Source organism: Syngnathus typhle, linkage group LG7 (assembly GCF_033458585.1).
Source record: "Syngnathus typhle isolate RoL2023-S1 ecotype Sweden linkage group LG7, RoL_Styp_1.0, whole genome shotgun sequence".
In the NCBI taxonomy this organism is placed as follows: Eukaryota; Metazoa; Chordata; class Actinopteri; order Syngnathiformes; family Syngnathidae; genus Syngnathus; species Syngnathus typhle.
Genome location: NC_083744.1, coordinates 17,342,710 through 17,363,809, shown reverse-complemented (window position 1 = coordinate 17,363,809; position 21,100 = coordinate 17,342,710). Strand labels below are relative to the sequence as shown.

Sequence of the window (21,100 nt, the reverse complement as noted above, 5' to 3'; positions counted from 1 at the left end):
GTCGACCGGCCCCGAGGTGGCACTGCTTGCAAGTCAAAATGATTTGGCGTCTGATTGTCAAGGAGCAGCCACGAAAAGGAGAAGAGTAAACATTATCTTTAATACCATAGCTGTGCTAAATGATGAGCCAAGCAGTGCTGACAGAGGAAGTAGCGTGTCAGCAGTTAAATGCTACATGACAGGAGGACGCAGTTATGAAGAGCCAAGGAGAAGGCTAGAGGAAGGATATAAAAAAATGAAACAAAATGTGACAATGAACACAACCATTATGAATCATGAAGGCAAAAAATATATATATGAAGAAAAAAAATCCAAATTATATATATATATATATATATATATATATATAATGTCTACGTATATATAAAATATATGAAAATATAATATATGAAAATATATTTCTATTATATTTCATATTAAATAAATAAATATTATTTATTTATATAATGTTTGAAGACTGCTATCGTTCTTCTACTCTATCACAGAGCCAAAACAAAAATCCATGCCCACAATGGGCAGTCAATATCTCATTAAACAGCCAGGGAAAGAGCGGGCGTGCGCACCTCGCCGTGCACGCCACCAACTGGCACACCTCGCGCACGTTAATAACCCATGGGGACGCCATTGCGCTTGCAGCGCGAGCCAAGAGGCGAAACAAAGGACGAAGGCACGCACGCACGCTCTGTCACGCTGATATCATCCATTTGAGTTGGAAGTCGAAATATAAACCATTAGAGAAAGAAGAATTAGGATTAAAAAAAAAGAATAATGAATTTCACATTTTAAATGGACCTATCTGACCGAGGCATGCAAGAACGCTTCACAAAATTACCCCTCTTGGTTAATCACGTCTTATTTTAAATCCTTTCAGGTAACTTGCGCTATATTTGCCTTCACCTTAATCTGTGGCCATTTCTCCTTAGGCTCGCTATGTCCTGAGTCTCTAAATGGATGATAGCCAATCTTGTTAACTTTTGCTTTCATGTGTGAGGGAAAGCTTGCAGCTTTGCAATGGCCTGCTCGCGAAGAGTGACAAAGAGGAGCAAATCAACAGCAAATATTTAACGCCACCATAGCATGACCTCAAAGGGCCTATCACGAAACATTCGACCTTACCTTCTCTGCAGACACGGAACATTTTTTACAGTCTAGTAAACACTCACACCAAATCACATATTCATGCAGTCTGCACGTGCTCAGCCCCCCCCCCCCTAAAAAAAGACCCAGACTGCTTTAATAACGGCACAGGAGGGTTTGACTTTTCTTTTTAAAAATACTTTTCCGTCAATAAGCACATCAAAGAACTTTCTTTAATGATGTAACTGTGTTTTTCATTTTAATTGTGCTGAGTAGGCTGCTTCATTTGCATGGGGTAATGAGAGGGATGTTTCCATTACAGGTAATTAGGTACTTGAGAGACAGTGGTGGGGAAAGGGAGGCAGCGGAGAGACCGGGAGGGGTGGGGGGGGGGGTTCTCGGGGGGGGGGTGCGGGCCGCACAAAAGTGTCTCTTTTTGTTTGCTGCTGCTTTTGTGGTTGACTATTAACAGAATGAAAGAGTCAAATAATCAGTTTAACCCAAATGACGTACAGCAAACTTTTACTCTAAGAAATGATGTGATGTAAATGTCAAATAAGTTGATTTGCACTCTTTGGAAAGACAAAAATGCAAGATAGAGATATGTCCTCACTTGTAAAGTGAATTATAGATGACACAAAAAGGGTCCCGAATCTAAAACCAAATGCGGCTACGGCTCTTAATTTTGGTACAAACAGACAATGGCCACTAGCTTAACTTCTGAATTAATCCCATGCAATCAATCATTCATTTTTTTTATTATTTTTATAGCTACCACTTCACATGATGTGCTGTTCTGAAGCAAAAAATGCTAATTTGACAGGTGGAAATTGAAAAAAGCAGTCTATCCCATTATTGTTTGTATCATTTAGTTTTGCATTTAATGCAAAACGACAGCTCTCGCTCCCCCATGACTTGTTATTCAAGCCATTTGCATGTCTGCACGTGAGTCCTAACATTTGTCTGCACTGACAAATTAGTGGATTCAAAATGTGTGAAGCGCATGCTCATAAGTACAGTCAGCGCGCGCACGCGCGCGAGTGCGTGCACGTGTGAACCCATGCAAGAGAGATGTGCGTGCTGCACTCGATGTATGACTCCACTTTCACTGTCTGCCTGTGCCAACGAATTTACGAGTGTGTTTGTGTGTACGTGCATTTGTGTCTGTAGAATGGAGGGGGTGGAAGAGTTGGGATTTGGCATCCTAGATCATCATCACACAGACGGACGGGGAGGACCCAGTCAGGGTCTCATCATGGCCCCACATGTAAAGCCGACTACCCCCACCCGCCCCCAAAATAGGTCAGTGGAGCACTCTCATCCACGCATGGTTTTTGCACATGCACGTACACACCCATACGCATCGTCTGGCGGGCGCGCACGCGCCTTGCTGCCCGTCTGCGACCCGCGTTCAACACAGCCACGCACGCACGCACATCCCAACTCAGCAACTCGATGAAGAAGTGTGCAGAAAGAAAGAAATAGCAACAGTGACACTTCCTCGTTCCTTTTACAATCACCAATAAAAATCATTAAAAAGTCCCAAAACGGTAACTTCATGACAAAACAGCGACTTCCAATCAAATGCAGTTTCTAGATTTAAATATCCGCCCAAAATACCATGCAGAAAAAAAAATCCCATTTTTACTTGCATGCATTCTTTCTGCATCTATTTGCCTGTCACTGTCATGCCTTGCAAATGAAATGCAAAGAGTTGGCAGCCTCTGAATAGCGAGGCTGTACTTGCCGACTTGTTACTCAGGCTGGCCGCACAAGCATGCATTGTTTTTTTTTTGCCTTCTTCTTATTCTGCTCCTTCTTACCTTTCATAGCTGAAATCACAAAATACATCATTAAGCGTCGGGTCCATAGGAGAACAACTACCAGCGCGCGCAAAGCCCCTTGCACTGCTATTTCAGCAGCAGCAGCTGGCCAGCACAGCTCTCTGCCTCTCAGCCTTGGAGCATGACCACACCACAATCCACGTGACTGTGACGTCAGCGCTGTGCTCTGACTCCTCCCCCCCCTCTACTCCGCCCCCTCCCCTCTCTTCATCTCCCCTCCCCGCCTTTGATTGGCACAGCGTGCAGCCAGTAGGGGCGCTGAGAGCTCAGCTTGGCTGATTGCAGTCGAGCGTGCCCGCCGCCTCAGCTAGGCACATGCCCCCACCCGCCCCCCTTTATCCAAGTCCGCGCTTATCTTTTGCAGTTAAAACTAGCAGACACCGGTTCATACTTTTGTTCTCCGCGGTGCAATGTCAAGTATAAAGTAAAAAAAGGGGACAAATTGCCAGACAAGGATGAGAGGGCAAGAGAGACATCAGAAGCAAAAAATAGGAGAAGATGGATAAGACGGGGATGTGTAATTCCTCTCCATGAGTGATCAGTGTGGGGGCCAGATGTCTGCCAGCAGTGTTGGGAAGATGAGTGGAGCCACAGCGTCTTCCTATGACCTCTCCGAGGACTCGCATCCGACACACACGTGCACGTTGACAGATCTCACACACTCATTTTGACAGGTGAAGAAGAGGGTTCGGGCGAAGCGGCCCACAGCGACCAGGCGATGAGTTTCTCACTAGGATTTCAACGCCTCGCTCATCCTACCATGCCCGTCCGTCTCTGGCGCTCTCTCTCCATCCTACCCCCCGCTGCCAACCCCCCCCCCCCCCCTCCTCTCCTCTCCTCTTCGCTCATCCTCATATGATAATCTGTTCTGACTCGTAGCCAGCTGCCTCCCTCTGATACAATATTCTGGTTTTAGAGCAATCCAGCCTTGGCCAATAACCACGTTGCATTTGGCATTTCCCTGAACAAGCCGCTTCTCGTATCATCTCAAGACAAACAGCGTGAGGATTGGCTTTCAGAAGCTACAACATTTCAAAATTGGGGGGGGGGGGGGCGAAAAAAAAGAAAAAGAAAAAAAGGATGAGAGATAAAAAAAATATATATATTTGTTTACACCATGAATATTTCAAATTGGGAGATTGTGAAGGCTCATTTCACATTCTCTTTCGACGCGTCTGACGTTAACAACATGACTGCATCGCTGCGTATTTGCAAGAGAATGATGATGCTTCCAGCGGGACTGAATTGCACATTAACTATGCAATTGTTACAGACCATTTGAATATTTATTTAGCCCCATCATGAATTCCAAATATATTTATTATTCATTTGACGCCTTCTACGGTGTCCTAATAATTGAATAAAAGTATGCCTAACCGTATACAATATGGAAATGAGGACTCGACAGCGGTTGCGACATAAATCTTTCCGTGACAATGTTTCATTAGGACCCCTGTGATCCATTAGGGCCGCTAAACATATTAACTCACGTCGTGTCAACAATGCTCTCGTATCTAATGAACAAAATATCATGCTGAAACCGATAGCATCAATTGAAGCGCGGCCGGGAATAGAAAGTAATCAGCCGCTCGACGAGTATCGAAAAGCAACATCGGAGTCGTGTTCATTTTCGCCCGGTGAGTCAAAAGAACGAAATCTGTGGTCGCTTCTCAAATCTTCCAGGAAATGACCACGACTTCACCCCCGGAATGACTTCTCCGTTTTTAAGTACTACGAGTGGATTTGATCAAACAATGGCTGCTTGATTTTTTTTTCCCGGCAAACATTTTCTGAGTGCTAAACATTGCTTGTGACAGAATGCCAATAAGCTGCTGATACATGTTCATTAGAGCATTGATTAACCTCTCAAGGACCTGATGCACTGCTGGCAGTAATGTGGTGCTGTTAACACATTACTGCGATCTGATTGCATTCAAAGCAAAGGCGAGCGTTATTAACATCAAGGAGGAAGAAAAAAAAAATCTTTCATTTGATCTTTTATGATTCTACTTAATGTCACGGTTTATGTCGAGCGACATTCACGATGCAGGAGCCCGCTTCCTGTTTGTGACCACGCGCATTTGCAAGCAAAAAAAAAAAAGAGGGGGTGAAACGATAAACAACTGAGAGTGTTCTGAGTGTTCTTTTATGACCACAGACTAACTATTCTCGAGAGAAATAAGTACATGATGAAACAAAGTCTGCCCGGCAACACGAGTGCCTGCGCACCTAATAATAAGCTGCAAAGAGGTTTGGGAAGCAAAGAAAATGTTGACGTACAGTGCATAGTGTCATTATGTTACAGTGATCATGTTATTTTCATAAGAGACAGACTCCTCCAAGGTTGGACCATTAAACTGACATTTTTATGAAGAGTTGCCCTCTAAAGTCACATAAAGTTGTCAGCGTGCCTCACCAGACTTCAACTTGATTTACAGGTGTATAATAAAAACACATTTAAAACGGTAAAGTGCAAACGGTGTTTCAATATTGGGAGTGTTTAAGCGTCTTTGGGTTCTTCAAAAGCGCTATACAAATTGAATGAATTATTATTATTATTATTTAAAATGAAACAATTACCGTAATTTTCGGACTATAAGTCGCACCGGAGTATAAGTCGCACCATCCATAAAATGCCCAAAAAAGTGAAAAAAACAACAACAACATATATATGTATATAAGTCGCTCCTGAGTATAAGTCGCCCCCCCCCCCCAAACTATGAAAAAAAACGCGATTTATAGTCCGAAAATTACGGTATATATAGATTATTAATTGTGGCCAAAATAGTTTATTGACAACCAAAGGCCCTGCAAGTCCTCCCAACTGTTTTATCTAACTACACCTAAACTGAAGCTTTTGCCATTATGTCGAAAAAGCTCAAACATTTAATAAATTGTCATTTAAGTTTTGATGAGTTACCAGCAAAGGTATTGAGCTGCCCATATAAAAGATATAATGCAAACACTGCTTTCCCCTCTTGAGCATGAAGCACATATTAGGAGTCGCATACAAAGTGTTTGCATTTCCATCGATCGACTCACGAGTCTCCCTCCTCTTGAATTCATTCACGCAAATGTACTTCTTGTAAACAAGCTTTGTGGCTGAGGCGCAGCAGCATCGGCCTTGCCCCCCCCCCCCCCCCCCACACACACACAGAGAGGACAAGCGGACCAGAACTGATAATAGCCTCATTAGCAGTCTGTCAGTAGCCATTACACAAACACACACACACACACACGCTCTCACTCGCCATTCGCTGCACTATTTTCTTAGCATGTGGTTGCACTCTCCAACCTTTGACCTCTCTGCCTCAACGGCCATGGGCTTACTGTTTGCATCCCAGGAGACGATAAATAAATACATGAAATTAAATATAAATAAATAAATACAGCTTATACTTCCTCAAACTGAGCCACTGAGGTGTTTCCAAATTCACCAGTGCGCCCAAAGCGGCGGCGGAATTAACAAGCTGCAACAAGCACTCCACGAAAACAATACAGATCAATTTAATAGAGATGCCGGGGAGTGTCGGTCGAGTATAATATTAGAGCCGTAATAGCGCCGGTCCACACTGCACAATCCGAAAGCAATTTAGGGGCCATTTCAAACAATTTTCCTGCGGGCTCGTGGGAAGACTTCAATAAATCACAAAAACAACACGCTGAAAAATATACACAGTGAAAAGATGTTGGAATAAGTCCACAGGAGCACGTAAAAATGGGCTTGTTTATTTTCCTAAATCGATTGCTTAGCTAGCTGTTGATTTCGATGCCAGATTGGGTAACTTGAACCTGAGGTCGGGTTAATGATTGGTCATGTCAGAAGATAGGGAGATTTGAGCGAGCTAAAGACAAGGCTGCTTGAATTAAAGACAAGTAACGCGGCGGCAACCATCACGGGTGTGATGACACGGTGACCACACGCCGCCTTCATTGTTTACACGTGGTCGCCACAGGGCGACGTAGCTTCGACTCGTTTTGCATTTGGCAATATTTATAGAACAGAAGGGTCAAAAGGGTGCGACGGGAAAGGATATTACTCGTGCATAGGGGAAGTGTAAAACCGTCGACTGTCATATAATTCAAATCAACAAGACGGCGAATGCGTGACAAGGGCGAGGCCTTTCTATTTTGTTGACAGATATTTATAGTGCAAATGTATTTTTCGGTGTAAACACAAACATAAGAGCCCCAGGTACTTCCCAGTCGATTGAATCGAAGGCTTTGGCGTTAAAATCACCATGGCGGCTTGGCCAGTCCAAGTTTAAGGAGATTTACACGCCTGCTTTACGTTAAATGACCCCTACGGGCGATCGCGGCAAGTCATTTCTTATTTACGCCCACAGTTTTGTTTTAGCGGCTGCGCGGTTGTTAGCGTCGTTCCCGAGTTTATGTCTTTCTGTCTTGGGGGCTCTTTAGCTTCGGCTTTAGCATCCAGCGCAATGGCTCTCGCTCGCATTGATTAAGGGCGCCTCGAACAATACGCACGTCGAGTTATCCAACAAAGGTTGCCACTCGGTGGAAAGAATCCGTTTACTTGCTTGTTGAAAAGAGATCAGTGGCACCGCTGAAGTGGCATGGCACGATATTTCAATAGATCAATAGGAATGAGATTTAACAATGAATTGCTGCCGGGCTCTTTTGTGCGAGGCCGCCCTTGGGGACGGAGGGGAAAAGGATGGGAGAAAAAGGGAAGAAGGTGGGGAGATTAGCGCCGGCACCGCTGCCTGTGTGAGAGGCTTAGCCCGGGCTATGCGGGGAGGTGGAACCCTGTGAATTCTAATGAACTGGCAAGAGACACACCACCCATCCAGCTCCATCACCGTGGCATGAAGACGACAGGAGGGAAGGAGGAGGTGATTAGGAAGGTGCGGCTCCTCCTCGGCAAACCAAACAGAGCGGGTCATTCTCCCCGTGATAATTATGCCCATAACCAGGCATGAGGGATTGGTAATGGACCTGCTTATTCTTCAAGCAACCGCTGGGCCTGTCAAGGGGAAAAGCAAGATGTTTTTTTTTTTCCTCCGCTGGTCGGGTGACTCCAGTTGCAAAGGCAGCTGAAAAGGGCAGCGGGAGAACTTGGCCTTTGAGGGAGAAGTTAACGAATGAACTTCATTATTGAGGAGCATAGCAGGGAGACCCCCCGGAGTGTGTGATGTATTACCCGGCCTCCGACCGACACACTCCCCAACACCGCCGATATTGCCTGATGCCGGATCTAAAGGGGGCGGGTGGGCGTGTAAACTAAAATAGTTAACCTTCTGCCTTGAGGCGGGGGGAAAAAAAAAAACAAGAAAACAGAACAGCCAAGTATGCAGCTAACAAACTAAGTAAGAAGCGCTTTGTTGACGACAACGACGAATTGTCTCCTGCCAGATACCTTCCAATTATATCTACAGTATCGTTAGTAGAAAAGAGAATTTGGATTATTTCTTATTTAAAAGCACGTTGAGAAAGGAGAAAGCAAAATTAAAAGACAGTGTCAATGTTTTTTTAAAGTTTGAATATTACAACTTTAATAGAGTTCATAAATAATAAACGGTAGATTAAATGTGTCACAGTAAAATAGCAAACATTGGCTAACTTTGGCATTCGTTTGTTGACTTGGGATTCCAAAATGTAACAATAATGTTAGCCAGCTAATCCGTCTTGAAAAATTGGCTAGCATAAGAAGTGAACGTCGTCGTTAGCTTGCCAATGTTAGCTAATCAGTCTCGAAAAGTTAGCTAGCATGAAAAGTTAACGTCGGCAACAAATCTAATGTGTCCGAAAAATGCTTCACCCCTCTTCCAAAACCTCCACGGTGGAGTAAACAACCTTTATTCTGTCTTTGTGAATAATGAGGCACTCATTTGCCCTGCAACTGCTTGAACACTTGGAAGAACGACTTGTAGCTTTAAAGAAGACACTTAATGTTGGCTGTGACTTAATTTAGTGGTCCGGTGAGACGATCCAGTCAACACCGTGCAGATTACCCTCATTTATTACAAAGCGAGCAACTTTTCAGTGCTTTATAAAAACAACTGACCCACCACGGGGAATTACATGTTTCCTTGAAGATTGAGGGAGATCTCGGGGCGATGTGCGACATGCATCACTTAGCCTCCTCCCTTATCCTTCTCGCACAGGTCGAGTTGAACTTTCTCCATGGTGGATCCTATGAAGGTATTTTTATATAATTTATTTTTTTCTACTGTGCTCTCGCTCAGCTCTTTTACTTCAGACTTATGAGGATGCCATAGGTGCAAGGGAGTGATTCATCACAGGGTGAGCTCCTCTCGCACCCTCACACATTAGTAATGTGGTCCGCTGAGGAGGAGTCCTGTCATCAGTCTGTACCTGGACCCTCTGAACAAGGTAGGTCAACAGGAGGCAGCCACAGCTGGCCCACTTTTAGTCTTTCACAGCACCTTTAAGTTTCCTCTTGCTCCGCTAACACTGAGCCTGACGGACTCTGTAATGCCGGCAGACATGAATAAATAAATAAATAAATAAATAAATAAATAAATAAATAAATAAATAAATAAATAAATAAATAAATAAATAAATAAATAAATAAATAAATAAATAAATAAATAAATAAATAAATAAATAAATGCTGGGTTGTTTTCTTGAACCACTCATTGGGTAGTTATGAGCAGATTTTATTTATTTTTTTAAAACAAGCATGAAATGAGTCAGAGTTTGGATTAAAAGTTCTCAGACTTATCCATCTCAAACTGCCGGAAGGCAGACTCACAAGTGCTCTCGTCTATAAAGACACACCTGACGATCTGCCATTTCGTATCGCGGAGAGACTCTCAGCGTAAGCCGTTGACCTCAACGGCGCAGTTAATACACATTTAAATACCTGCCTCGATTTTGGTGTTTGTCATTTTACTTGTGGAGATTAGGTGTAAAAAGGCTACACATTTGAAACCAAAACACGGGATTAAGGGATAATGCCGCTCTGTGTCTTGTGAGTCGACCTTGATTCTGTAATCCAACACAATAATGGAGAGCGGCATATTTCCCTCGCTTGTACATTCAATACTCTTGCACACTAGTTTCATCGTCCCCTGATGTAATGCTAAATGCACAATAGCGTCACAATAAGGAGGCATCTCATCATTGTATTACTGATGTCGGACATCTGTAAATGGTATTAACAGTAAAGCTCAAATTCAAGAATATTTCGAACTTGGTTAAATGTGAGCGCAAGCAATACATGACTTCAAGTTAGAAGAATTCCCAGCTAATGATATCCAGGGTGAATTCATTTAGTTCCGAAACCAGAATGCGTCAGAGCTGTGCAATATAAAAGTCTGTTCACCGAGCAAAATGAAAACCACTTCACACGATTTTAAGAATCTGAGTAATAAATATCCACCGCAATACAAATAAACACAGAAGGAGCATATTAAACTTTCTTGTTGCAAACAAAAACTGTTCCGGCACACTGAGGAGGGCAAAAAAGTCGTCAAACAGGACACGTTTAAGAAGTTACTTTCGAAGACTTGTGAAAGTTGTTCTCTTTTTGCCGTAAACCACTTGTTGCAATTTTGTATGAGAGTTGAAATGAAACTGGTTTTCTGTTGAATAAAACGATTACTCCAATAAATTTGATAATTCACTCACAAAAAAAGATTAAGACAAAATCTCAGGGCAAATTTTTCTTTGCTGCAAGCACCACTATGTTTAAACTTTTTGGAATGGCCCACACAAAGGTTCAATTAATTTAATAGTCTATTCTTAGCATGCCCCACAATCTAACTGCCCTGAGGTGCTACGTAGGGCGCACGTAGCGAGCCATTAGCATTTTGGCCTGCTACTAGACGGCTAATAGCTAGTAGCCGCTAGCGAGTTCCAATATCCCACAACCTCTTTTTAGGCACCATGCGGAAATCCACACAAAAGAGACACTTGATGTGATAGAAAGAAAGAGAATATTACATTCCCTTGCCTGTAAGCTAACAAGTTAGAGAACTAGCTAGCTAACGAGCTTCCTCAACCACGGCGGGGTCATTAAATATGTTAGCGCCATGTTGTATCAAATATTCAAGACATTGTTTCTGTCACTTTGAAAAAAGAAAATCAAACTAGACCAAGACCACCTCCATAGTGTTTTTTTTTTGTAAATGACATGACGTTAGTCACGTGAATGCTATCGGAACTAATATGATGCACGAGTACACTCGACTGTCTTGTGCCAATATGGCTTTTTTTTCCCGACTTCATATCTCCTTTACTGTTTCTTTATTTTGCCGCTCACACTGCCTCAGACGGAGTGGAATGAAAAGCCGCCTTTGATGTCTGGGATCTTATAATGCTGAGCAGTCGAAACCCGCACGCCTGTTATCTGGAGAATCTTAATGATGACGGCTAACTTCACAATGGGTTAACCACCACGTCTCCATGTTCTCACTCTGCACACCCACAGAAACACAAATTAATAGCGAGCAGGGAAAAGAAAGAGAGAGGCAGAGAGAGAGAGAGGAAAAAAGAGCTTTGCTCTAATAAAGCAGATTCAACAAAATGCCGACAATGTGATCAGCACAAACGTCAATGTAGAATATCACCCAAAGCTTTTGTGAGCATTCCAGCTTTCTTCTTTCAGCATGTCACTTTTTTTTTTTTGCACTTCACTTTGCCGAATAAAAAAAAAAAAAAAAAAATCTTGGTCGGCAATCTTCATGCACACTTGTTTGTTTTTGCTTCGACTGTTACCTTTTGAAAATGATGATTTCATCACAAAAGGTTTGGACATTTGATTATTTGTAAATAAATTCCCGTCTATTTTAATTATGATATGTGATCCATTTCCCAATATCGTGTAATCGTTGGCAATTCCTCACAAGTCTCAAAGTGCTCTTGTTTAAAATAAGGCTATGAAGGAGACAACGAGATGCAAGGTTTGTTTAGTAGTATCCTGCATAATTCAGTCATTGTTAAATTATGCATATGAATTTCACTTGGCTTAATTTGTGCCCGAAATTGCATCAGCGTCTGCAAAAAGCCACCAAGGAGTATTGCTGAAAATTGATTTTGTTCTCCATTTCACGAGTGTGTAATTGGTGCCTCGGCCTGAAGCCATCTGATACGGTCGCGGCGAATAGCTGCGATGACGAGAGCGCCGTGCGCAGCCGAGATGGAGGAACCCGACGACGACGGCGCAAGGACATTTCCAGCAAGCCCCGCCCCCGATGTTCGAGCGTCCCTATCAGCATTGGTCAGGATCATAACTCTGTGACCTCTGCCTCCATCGCCCTCCATGTATCAAACCTCGGTGCCGACACGACGGCGCTACGACTTTGTGCGCACGGACGACCTGATGCGTGATGGACGACCTGCGCTGGTGCCCGGGCAGGCCGCGTCCTCCTGGCCGCGCCGACCTCTTCTCGCCGCCGACCTCACCTGAGAAATGAAACGGCCGGCGGCAGATGGAGCCCGTTTATTCGTTTTTTTTTGGCAGGCATTGTGTCCTTGTCATACGTCAGTTACTCTTGTTTTCCAGTTTGACAACACTTTGCAGCGGACCCTTTTCAGCTTGGGAGGGGACGCACAATAGGGGACGGGGGTGAGGGAAAAAGGCTGACGAGGCCTCTCTAGGCTTGTCTGAAAGACTGAGAGGAGAACCAGATTAAGCGGCAACAAAGGCTGAGCAAACCCCCGTCTCCACAAAAAGCTGTCATGCACCCCTTCCGCTTCCCTCGCCGCTCTCCTCCTTCGGAAAACATTCCGGGCCCCCAGGAGGTGATCAAAAGGAGCTAGGAAGAACTTATGGAAAGAAAGTACATGTACAAAGGCCATTTGCAATTTCACAAAATGGCAGATATAATGCATTTGCTGACAAATGAGGGCCTGCCGTATTGCGCTGAAGTGGAGAAAGGATGGTCGGGAGGAAAAATGGAGAAAAATCACGCTGGCCTGCTTTACGACAAATAGATAGCTCTATTGATTTCCCTTTAACAGCCGCTGTCCATCCCTCACTCTTGTGATTACACTGACCTATTTCTGGAAAAAAAAAATATAGATTAAACCAAAACATCCAAAAAGAAAATAGTCCTTTTGTGAAGCAAACAAAAAGGGGGTGATGAAACATAACCTTTGGTGGGGGAGGAAAAAAGTACCACGCTGGGAGCGAAATAACTTTCCACAGAAAGAGCATCAGCGCTTTGTGATGTCCTGCATTGTCAAGTCAAGGAAAAATAAAAACAACATTAAAATGAATGAAGTCACATTTGAACATAATAAAGGCAATTTGACAAGGGGGCTTGTTTGAATGTCTGCTGTCTACAGTATTGGGTTGGTTTTGTTTTGGTTTTTGCTTTGCTGTTGTACACGCTTCCTCTGCGCCGGTGCGTCTCCACATCTCCACCGACTTTCTCCAGACTATCTCAGTTCTCAGCTCTGGGGACCCGACGGCGGCTGATCATCATTACCAGCCCGAGCTTAACAACGCACTGGATGCACTTCCCACTTGAGTGCAACTAGCAAATCCCCACAGAGCTGAATCAAGGCAACAATGTGATGAAATACCTTCAAACAACACGCCAGCGTGGAACGGTGAAACCACGCGCAGACAGCTTACAGCGCCCTGGGCCGTTCCACAGGAGTGCGCCCGTTGCCAAGCAAAATTAGACAGCAACTGGGACGTATTATTCTCCTAAATTGGCAATGTACGCTATTAAGGAGGACAAATTTCATGTTTGATCAAGTCAAACAAAAAACAGAACCCACACAGAGGAACAAAATGCGAGCAGCATGTGCGGCGTCATTTCAGGTCAATTAGGATAAATGTGAATTGAGAAGATTATACTCTCAAATGGAACCTCCAAATTTAAACGCCCGATACAATAAATGTATGAGAAACAGCTTCACGCAAAATAAAATCGTATCTGCTTTTTCGATTCATCCGTGGAATAGTCGATTCTAAAAATATTCCATAGTGACAGCCATAAAAGTGAGAAGTCAACATGAGCGTCAAGCATTAGGTTCCATCACAACAGATTGGCGGGACTATTTCTGTGAAGGAGCAAAAGAAACTCGATAGAAATAAATGAAGATACGGCTTCAAAGCCATGCTTCTCAATCAGTGTCAGCACAATGGAGATAAATACACAAGTGGCGGTGGACGGAGACACACCACTTCACGTCTGAAAGAGCGTAATGATGATATTGATGCGTCTGAGTAGTTTAAGATGAGACGAGTGGCGTGTACTGTACACTCAAAGGACACTTGATTAGGTACACCCGAGTCATATCCAACCAACTGTTAATTAAAACAAACTATAAATTCCATGACTTTTTCAGCTGAGATGAGTTGTGATGTTTATAAATATTGCTCTACTGGATTGTAATATCGTTAGCGGTTATAAAGTGTGTTATTTATTTCACTATTTATTTCACAGCTCGATTTAAATCTAATACGACGAAAGATGTAAAAGTGAAACAGCAATTCAAGCGGAATTTTGCATTCACTTTATAATCGGCAGATCTGTTTGGTTCGAGAAGAGCATCCTGGCTACGTGACCTCTGGGTGTGCGCGAGCCACCTTGTGGCTATAGTTCACGCATCTGATGTGAGATTAGGAGTGAGACGTCCAATCCTAGCATCTGATCTGCTATAGCGCAACATTTCTCTCAACAGGTCATTTCATAGCGGCGTGGTCCTGCCTGCGGGGAGGTGAAAGCGCGTACGGTCCATCTAAAAAGTCTACACACCCCTATGCTAATAGTTTTGTAGCGTAAAGAAATGAAACCTAGAGAAACTATTTCAAAAAAGAAATTCCCATCTTGAAAGTGACCTTATAACAACTGAATTGAATAAACAGAATTAAATCTTTTCAACAAAAAAACTAGCTCGCTAATTAGCAAGATAGCTAACTGGATTGTGCGATATCAATGTAGGGGTCTATTTTCATCCATTTTCTAGCTTGTACGCACGGTCGGACAAGTTTTTACGACAACACGACACTTTTCGGCAGCTACCTTTGCTTTACGACAGCCACTTTCGGACAAACTAATAGAACCTCGCTACTTCAATACTCTTAATAACTTTACTTTCCGTCAAATATTTGTCAAATGCAATGCCAAAGCAACAGGTTTTCACCAAGAGAACTTAATATTGAGCGCGGATTGAAAACAGATTCTAGAGCAACGTGTATCACTTAATATTAAGCGCAACCGCAATTAACACATAGGGATTTCCGAAAAATATGATAAGTAGTGTGTCTGATAAAAAATCTAGCTAAGGCCCCACCACAGTCACGAGTCTCTGTTTTCATTTGGAATACTCCATCTCATGATAGCTCAATGATGAGTCCACTCGGGCGGGTGGAAAAGCGATATGGAGGAGCGAGAGCTCGAGGAGGCTGCCAGCGAACAGCTGCCCCTGTAATTTATATTGATGAGGAAACTGGCATGGAGGGAAGCTTCCAGCAGTTTGATCACTCAGATGAGCCGAGTGGGGGAGTAAGCAAAGACCCATCCCAGAGCTCCACCTTGGACCTGGAAGACTTTGTCAACACACACGTGCATACATGCAGTGTTGACATCACACGGCCAGGAAGGATGACGCCCATATAAGGAGTGTGTTCATTATTCTTATTCCAGCCTGATCATTGTTTATTCCACAAGTCATGAAAACACCTTGACATCCCATTGACCACTAACTGGCCCTTCATCTCCGTCTTGTGGACACACTTCTGACGATGTGCTTCCTAACCGCGAGGCACACCAATCAACTACTTGTTAAGAGCCTTGACTTTGATTTCCTCCCATGGACAAGATTTGAATATTTCCCAGCGAAATGAGACAGAATAGTCCAGTTTCTGCCCAGGGCTTTGAACCCAAGACTCCTAAATCATGCACTTTGATTTGAGGCTTCTTCCGGTGTAGAGGTGCCTAGCGCTACGCTAATTAAGATAGCGAGGTGGTGGATGGCGGGGTCGTGGCATTTCTGTTTCACCTTCACCCATCAATATTTTTTCTTTTAAGAACACCACAGTGCCTCAAGACAAGCAAACCGGTTTTTTTTTTCTTTCCTCCCACTGAGCTGTTTGGGTAAGCTCAAAGTGTAGAAGATCAAATTCTTTGCCCTTCTGTCTGATGTAAGAAGGAGCCGCGGAGTTTTACAGGGCGAGAAGCAGTCGCTCACAATCTAAAACACTCGGACCGCTCTTATGGAAAAGCCCTCTGGCTTCCCCCTCGCCGGTGGGAGTGATCAGAGCAAAATCACGCGCACCTTCTGTCATTCTCACTCGACGAGGTGAACGTACACAGAAGCATTTAAAAATGACTCACTTCACCAATGTCAAAAAAAAAAAGCCAGCAAATCTCTTGGAAAACATTGATTTCTACAGATGTGACTGTTCATCAATTCTTCATGAGCAGTCTGAAATTGAAATGACAGCTTTGGTTTGATAGGGAAAAATCGCATTTGATTGACACCATGTAGAAGAAGGGGGAAAAAAAAAAGCCCGAAATTCTCAGCTTTGATCGACGCTGTCCATTAATTCCAATTTCTATTATTGTGCTTGTAATTTGCGAGTACCGTTTTTTTCCATGTATAATGCGAAAAATTTAACTAATTTATTGTCCTAAAATCTGGGGTGCGCATTACACATGGGTACAAAATTTTGTATTTTTATTTTTTTTATTTTTTTTTATCCGGGTATGATACGGAGGCCGCCATTACGGATGCGCTTTCTTCTCTGCTGTTCACTTCAAACACGTTCCATACGAACACAATGCTCTCGTATCAGACAAGGCTTGCTCGATCACCTGCTCGTTTGCTGTCTGTCACAATGTACCCTACACAAATCCGAAACATTTCTTCGCTATCGAGTTTGCTAGCGCATGCGCAGTGATACTGACCGGCAGAATAACATCCGGTTGTTCCCAAAGATGATCTTTTTTCTGAAATCATTTTACGGACTTAAGTAGGAGTCACAATTTGGGTGTGTATTATACATGGGTACAGGCTTTTTTCCAGCATCAACATGCCATTTTTAGGGTGCGTATTATACATGGGGGCGCATTATACATGGGAAAAAACGGTATTTTCTTCTGAAATCATGTTTTATACAACCGTTCATTAGTTTGCATCTTTCATTGTTCCTTATATGATTGACTTGACGAGTCTCAGCTCTCTTGAGATTGCAGTCCAAGGTTAGCGACCACAACAAGATGCCACATCCGCTTACTGGGCTGCAAGGCCTCTTGCAAGAGAACAAAGAGGCGCCTCGGCACGACACGAACGCTGCGGCGACGCTGCATGATTAGCAAGCGGTCATAAGACAACATTTTTCATTTCCTCTTTGTTGTATTATGTGCGGGAACAAGAAAGTCATTTGGTAAAATTGCATCCACGCAATAGTCCAAAACTAAAAATGAGGTCAACACAAATGTGTAACTTCTGTTCTATGTAAACATGGCGAGTTAAACAAAGTATGAAATAAAAGAAAGGAGTCACAAAAAGTCCGTTTACTTACATGTGTGTGTCTTCTTGGTTACCGAGATACCTGCAAAGAAAGCAAATAAGAATATAATACCACAAAGACAAAAAAAATTGTTCAAAAATAAAACATCTTCCTCAACATCTTTCGGCTAATACGTTATGTAAAACGGAATTCCAAATTGTAACAAATTTTGACCCAGTGACTTTCAAAACAAGTCATTAGCATTTTAGTAGTAGCAGTCCAGCAGTCTGGTGTCTTTGGTGGAGGCAGTCGCCCTGCGGACCCCCCTCTAGCGCCGCCACTGGTCAAATGTCTAAACCTTTTCATGAATGTAAAGCTAGCATAGTTGCAAATAGGAGTGTGAATGCTTGCCTGCCTGTAACTGACAGCGGGCCAAACCAACAAGACCCTTCACACTCAATCTCAAGCTTCCCTGTGACCCTGAACAGGATTAGCGGGACGGAAAATGGATGGATGGAGCAAGGGCAACGTATCAGCGCATGTTCTACGAGACAAGATTCAAGCATGCAATCTCACGTCACTAATCCACAGACTAAAATATGCCCGCCTATTAAACAAGTGCCTGGTTGGGTCAGACCCGAACGACACCTAGGCTGACCAAGGGCAAAGTACTTCCTTTGTCAACTTTTCCGGTTTCTTCGATCCGCATCATGGCCCCAACTGCCTCGGGAGCCGGATGCAGACGAGCGCACGGCGGTCCCTCCGGCGTCCCGCTTGATGCTCCTCACGCTTTGCGGGGCGAAAGCACACTAATAGATCCCACTTGTCATGTGGAAGCAATGGCTAATTTTTCGACAACTCGCGTCGCAAACTCGGGGGACGGCGAGTTGACATGATTCAATAACTCGCTGAAAAAGACGTCTGGCCGGCGATAACAATGTTTCAGACACATCGGAGCGGGGAAACGAGTTGAAGTGCGACGAGGGGGAAAACAAATACGGCCCTGAGCGTCCTATAGAAAGAAGGCCAGTAACAGATAACAGATAGAAACGTCACAGAGCGGAAAGAGACAAAGGAGTCTTTGATGGACCTTTAGAATTGTCTCACTGCTCAGATTCAGAACCTTCTGTTCTTTCCAATGGTTCAAATTACCGTAATTTTCGGACTATAAGTCGCGTTTTCTTTCATAGTTTGGGTGGGGGGGCGACTTATACTCAGGAGCGACTTATATACATATATATGTTTTTTTTCACTTTTTTGGGCATTTTATGGCTGGTGCGACTTATACTCCGGTGCGACTTATAGTCCGAAAATTACGGCACATATGGTGAGCATTGTCACGAATGTTCTCACATGTGCCACGTGGTCAGCATTGCACATATTCAGACAGCTGCAAAAAAAAAAAAGTGCAAATGGAGGAAATGACAACCCTGCTATCACATCAACGTTGTCTTTAGTTATCACATCCATGCGTTGTGTATGCGTACGTGCCTAGACTCATGCACTTAGCAAAAATAAAGATTATTATTTTGTAATTGACTTCTTGGGTGAACATTTTCAACAGAAAAACAGATCTCGCTGATAAATAAAGTGTGTTCAAAAATACAGATTTCCCCAAATCCTGTTGCTGTAGGTTAGTGGAAGCAGACCAGGTGGTTTGGGTGGTCTCTTCCTCCTCTAAGTGTCATTCACAGCCATGTGATTGGAGGTGGCAAGGAGAAAGGGCCACAAAGCCAAATAATGAGTCAGGCGGGCGGGCGGGTGAGAAAGAAGGAGCTAGCTGCGGGCGCTGACATTGGCAATGGCTGCCAGCTCATGTCTTCTCTACTGGATGGCAGGTTCAGAGGTCAGTCTGGAGGTGAATTTCTCCTTGGCTGATAAAAACATGCCCTTTTCTCTCTGGCTATTATTCATTTGAGGCATTATGGTCAAAGAGGGGTCCAGGAATGGCTTAAGTTTGAAGATGACGCTTAAAAACGGGAAAATGATAAACCAGTCAAATGAATTTCAGTTGATGGAGGCGTGGCCTATGGAGTCACTTGAGCGGCCTGCTATTCCGAATGTGACTTAGCTTGCCGTAGCTTCTTGCAAATTGTGGCTCACCTTTTTCGCTCCAACTTCACTCACATATCCAAAGCCCAAATTTCAATTGAACAAAGTCAAAGTACGATCATTTTCACATGCTAATATGACCAAAATCATTCACTTTGCATCCAAAACCAATTACAACGCTGGCCCTCGCCCGCCCTTGGGTGCAACTTTGCCACCGCTGACTTCATATTATTCCTATATTAGCATGTGTCACACTGGAAGGAGGGGCACTTGTCACAGCGTGCCCTTTGATCACTCCCATTTCCCCTGCAACAGTCTCGTGAGACTTTGCTCAAGCTATGACGGAAGCGAGGTACTGAGAAGGTGACTGGAGGTTAACCTCCACCGCATCTATCTGCAAGGGGGGTGGTCGAGGTGGGCACATCCTGTAAACACGCCACTTAGACAAGAGAGCGAGCTGCAGCAGGCACGGCGGCTTCTCGGCGGCTTCTCGGCGACTCAACGTGACAGCCCTGTAATGAACTCTGAGGCTCACGGTGGGCCGTACGTCATCATTTCGGGTTTCTTAAAGCCTGACAGGGAATGATTATCATGGATGGTTATTGTCACCCTGCCTCCCCGGGAGATGAGGCGTGCTCTGGGCTTGTTGCGCCGTGACATTCAAAGTTACAGTCTCCTTCATATAATGGAGCTGTCCTCTCAGCGCGCTAATGGGAGCGATCCATTTAACCTGTGCCAGAAACACACAGACGAGGAAGTTCCTAATGCGAGGCCGTCCCGTGGGGACGTCACGCTCGTCCCCCCTCCGCCACCCCCTTCTGGCTGCTGCCTTCCTGCTGCTTGATTCATTGACTGGCGCTCCTCACTTATCCTCATTCACTGTTCAGTCTGGGGAGACAGGGAGGCTTAGGTTCCGCCGCTTGCCACGCACGCCGCCACTGCACGGCCGACGCGCACAAGGACACAACTGCCGCCGAGTGAAGGAGCGCGGACCGACTACAGATCAACACCGTGCAGAGTCCTTGGAAGTGCTTCTTCAAAGTCAACAAATATTAAAAATGGAAGCACTGAAATTCCTGATTGGTCCAAAAATGTAGGGTACTTAGAATTGATCCCAGCCCAGTTAGCTTTACACAAAAAAATGTCGTTTCGAAGTAGATGGTACCGTAATTTTCGGACTATAAGTCGCGGGTTTTTTTCATAGTTTGGGTGGGGGGGGCGACTTATACTCAGGAGCAACTTATATACATATATATGTTTTTTTTTTTCACTTTTTGGGGCATTTTATGGCTGGTGCGACTTATACTCCGGTGCGACTTATAGTCCGAAAATTACGGTAGTTGTCAACAGCCCTTCATTTTTCCCCAAACTTCCGAGCTTGTCGGTGAATGATGATCTCTTCACAAGCTACAGCAGCTTGTCTTGCTAACAGATTGATGCGACATTCCTGAGACGAAATCATTACCACCAATGAATGTGTTGCCTTTCTGAGACAAAAGGTGCGATTGTTGGACATGTCTTAATAGGACTTATAGACCGACGCAGGTTGGGCGACAAGAAAAGTTAAGTCAATAAATGCAAGTGGGCTGGAGAAAACTCACCCCCCCCCCCCCAGTTTTAGAGAAGGCCACATTCCATAGTTACACACAGTCATTAAGACATCCTCCCTTTTGTACTGACACACTAATTATCTATTATGACTAAAAACTATACGTGCCAAAATATA

General features: G+C 44.0%; 1 protein-coding gene across 3 annotated transcripts in view; it reads right to left on the bottom strand.

Moving 5' to 3' along the window:
• Window positions 1-21,100, bottom strand: part of roraa (RAR-related orphan receptor A, paralog a) — a 151,903-nt gene that overhangs the window by 40,228 nt on the left and 90,575 nt on the right. For 2 of the 3 annotated variants that reach the window (XM_061283266.1, XM_061283268.1), the window contains one exon: window positions 17,395-17,424. In XM_061283266.1, coding sequence (XP_061139250.1) covers window positions 17,395-17,424 — 30 coding nt within the window. Of the gene's footprint in view, window positions 1-2,900; window positions 3,057-17,394; window positions 17,425-21,100 lie in introns of those variants that run through there. The other variant, XM_061283269.1, reaches the window with a different exon arrangement.